At 72.1% G+C, this 3226-nt stretch overlaps 1 protein-coding gene across 1 annotated transcript; it reads left to right on the top strand.

The window, feature by feature from the left end:
• Nucleotides 1-1764: 1764 nt before the first annotated feature.
• On the top strand, nt 1765-2847 carry MAFA (MAF bZIP transcription factor A; the record flags this gene model as incomplete). Its single annotated transcript, XM_081116759.1, has 1 exon — nt 1765-2847. One exon carries the CDS (start codon nt 1765-1767, stop codon nt 2845-2847), a length of 1083 nt encoding a protein of 360 aa, XP_080972885.1.
• Nucleotides 2848-3226: the final 379 nt, after the last annotated feature.

The raw sequence follows: 3226 nt of genomic DNA, 5'->3' as shown, positions 1-3226 counted from the left end.
GTCAGGAGGGCCTCCCTCTGGACACTGAGGGCCTTAAAAGGTGCCCCAAACCCTGCAACACTTCTGGCAACCTGTGTGTCCTGGAGTCCAAACACCTGGCTTGGGGTCTCCGTTCTGCCACTTGCTGGGCATCCCTGTGGGGTGCCCCGGTGTTCTGCTGGCCCTGACAAAAAGTCCCTGCGCCTGCAGGATGTGGAGGCAAGGGGGAAGGCGGAGAGGTGCCCACTGGCACACTGGGGCTGGGCCACCCCCACAATATCTTAGGAAGTGGATTTCAATTCCAATTGTATGACATTTTTATTATAAATTATAGATATTTGAACCAGGAACAAGGTACAGGCCCTGGCAGCTAAGTGCCCCCAGCACGTGGCTGGGCTGCCACTGGTGACTTCCTGTCCACATCCTTCCAGACTTTTCTTTCTACGCATAGATACTTATATTTAACATTGACTTTTAAATTGTAAAAGTCATATAACAGAAGTATAGAGAATTGGGGGTGTCAGGCCCCTCCCATCCCCGTTGACTCTGGAGCGGCAGTGTCAGGGACCTCGCCTGCTGTGGGGCACCCGCGGCTTCACCGCTCTTATCGCTGTCGCCAAGCCCCGGCTCGTGGGCAGCTGGGCCGGGATTCCTAATTCCCCCGTGGGCAGCTGGGGCCGGGATTCCTAATTCCCCGGCGGAGCCCCGCCCCTGCAGCACCTCCTCCGCGCGCCCTCCGCGCGTGTCCCCGCCCACCCGCGCCCGGCCCGGCTCCCGCCGCGCCGAGGTGCCAGCAACTTTGTGACTGAGTTCTTGAACCCGCCTGAACCGCGCGCTAAGAACAGCCGGGCGCCCCGCGCAGCGCCCGCAGGGTCTCAGCGCCACAGTGTCGAGCGGCCGGCAGGTCCCCGCACGGCCACACTAGCGGGCAGGACGCGGCCTCCCCGCCAGCTGGGAAGGGCCAGAGAAGGGGTGCGGGGTCACGGCCAGCAGGGCGCCGGGGCACCCAGGCACCGTGGGGCGTCCTCTGCTCCCCAGGACTCCCCTGACTTCCCGTCGCGGACGCGAGGCCCCAGAGGCCGCAAGCCGGCCCCCAGCCCGGCGCCCCTCTGCCTCGGGCCCCAGCGCCCCGAGCGTCCTTCGCCCTGCAGTCCCCCGCGCTGGCCACCAGAGGGCCCTGCCCCCTCCTCTAGCCCGCGGCCCTTCACCACCCCTTCCCACAGCTGCTCCTCGCAGATTGACAGCTGGGCTCCGGGTTGCCATAGGGATAGGCAAAGGAGGGCAGCGGGCTTGGGGCTCCGATTGGTCCGGGGGCGCGCGCCCCACCCGGGGAGGCGGGCCCAGGGCCCGGCTCCATAAAAGGGGAGCGCGCCGCGCCGCGTTCGGCTGTGTAGGCGGGGCTGGCCAAGCGCGCGCGGAGGGCTGGGGAGTCCCCGCAGCCCCAGGCGGCGGCCGCACCGCCACCGGCCCGGCCACCTGCCTGGCCGCCGGCACGGGGACAGGGGAGCGCGTCTGGCCTGCGCCCGCTCGGAAGCGGTCCGGGGCCGCCCGAGAGACCCGGCCAGCGGTGCCGCCAGGGCCGTCCCTGAGTTGACTGTGCGAAACTTTTTCACGCGCGCCTGGGCTCGGCGGCCGGGAGCTGACCGCCCCCTCCCGCCCGCGGCCGGCGCGCCCGGACCCGACGCCCGCGGGGATCGGAGCAGGAGAGAGGCACGCGCCTCCCCCCGCCCCCCGCCCCCCTTCGGGGCGCGACCAGGAGCGACAGCAGGGCCGGGGCCCCGGGCGATGGCCGCGGAGCTGGCGATGGGCGCCGAGCTGCCCAGTAGCCCGCTGGCCATCGAGTACGTCAACGACTTCGACCTGATGGAGTTCGAGGTGAAGAAGGAGCCGCCCGAGGCCGAGCGCTTCTGCCGCCGCCTGCCGCCCGGCTCCCTGTCTTCGACGCCGCTCAGCACGCCCTGCTCCTCCGTGCCCTCCTCGCCCAGCTTCTGCGCGCCCAGCCCGGGCACCGGGGGCGCCGGGGGCGCCGGGGGCGGCGGCAGCGTAGCTCAGGCCGGGGGCGCCCCGGGGCCGGCGAGCGGGGGCCCCGGCGCCGTAGGAGGCGGCGCGGGGAAGCCGGCGCTGGAGGATCTGTACTGGATGAGCGGCTACCAGCACCACCTGAACCCCGAGGCGCTCAACCTGACGCCCGAGGACGCGGTGGAGGCGCTCATCGGCAGCGGCCACCACGCCGGGCACCACAGCGCGCACCACCCGGCCGCAGCCGCGGCCTACGAGGTCTTCCGGGGCCCGGGCCTCGCGGGCAGCGCCGGCGGCGCGGACGACGCGGGCGCCGGCCACCACCACGGCGCGCACCACGCCGCCCAGCACCAGCACCAGCACCAGCACCAGCACCAGCACCAGCACGGCGCGCACCACGCCGCCCACCACCAGCACCAGCACCACCACGGCGGCGCGGGCCACCACGTGCGCCTGGAGGAGCGCTTCTCCGACGACCAGCTGGTGTCCATGTCGGTGCGCGAGCTGAACCGGCAGCTCCGCGGCTTCAGTAAGGAGGAGGTCATCCGGCTGAAGCAGAAGCGGCGCACGCTCAAGAACCGCGGCTACGCGCAGTCCTGCCGCTTCAAGCGGGTGCAGCAGCGGCACATTCTGGAGAGCGAGAAGTGCCAGCTCCAGAGCCAGGTGGAGCAGCTGAAGCTGGAGGTGGGGCGCCTGGCCAAGGAGCGGGACCTGTACAAGGAGAAATACGAGAAGCTGGCGGGCCGCGGTGGCTCCGGGGGCGCGGGCGGGCCCGGCTTCCCGCGGGAGTCCTCGCCGCCCCGGGCCGGCCCCTGCGGGGCCAAGGGCGCGCCCGACTTCTTCCTGTGAGCTCCGGACCCGAGCCCGCGCCGCGGCCGGGAAGAGGCCCGGACTCCGCGGCCCAAAGCTGCCCGGAGTCAAGGCCGCCGCCTCAGGCCGCGCGGGCCCCGGGCACCCCACCCCACGTCCGCAGGCGCCGGGGGGCGCCCCCTTCCCCGGCGCGGCCCACTCGCTCGCGGCCGGCGCCCGCCCGGCGGGGCCCGCGGCCTCTGCGCAGAGCGCGCCCAGCTGTCCGGTGGTCGCGCGGGGGAGCCTGCCGGGGGCGCACGGCCCGCGCTCGGTGTCCGCCCCGACGCCGCCGAGGGGCCGCCCGCCCGCCTCCGTCTTCCCTTCGCCTCCCGTCCTCGCCCTTTTTGACCCCTTTTAAAAGCGCTCTTATTTTCGAAGT

The sequence above is a fragment of the Miniopterus schreibersii genome, assembly GCF_964146895.1.
Source record: "Miniopterus schreibersii genome assembly, chromosome: 17".
Lineage (NCBI taxonomy): Eukaryota > Metazoa > Chordata > Mammalia > Chiroptera > Miniopteridae > Miniopterus > Miniopterus schreibersii.
The sequence above is the reverse complement of the archived record's forward strand: the minus strand, read 5'-3'. Positions and strand labels throughout refer to the sequence as shown.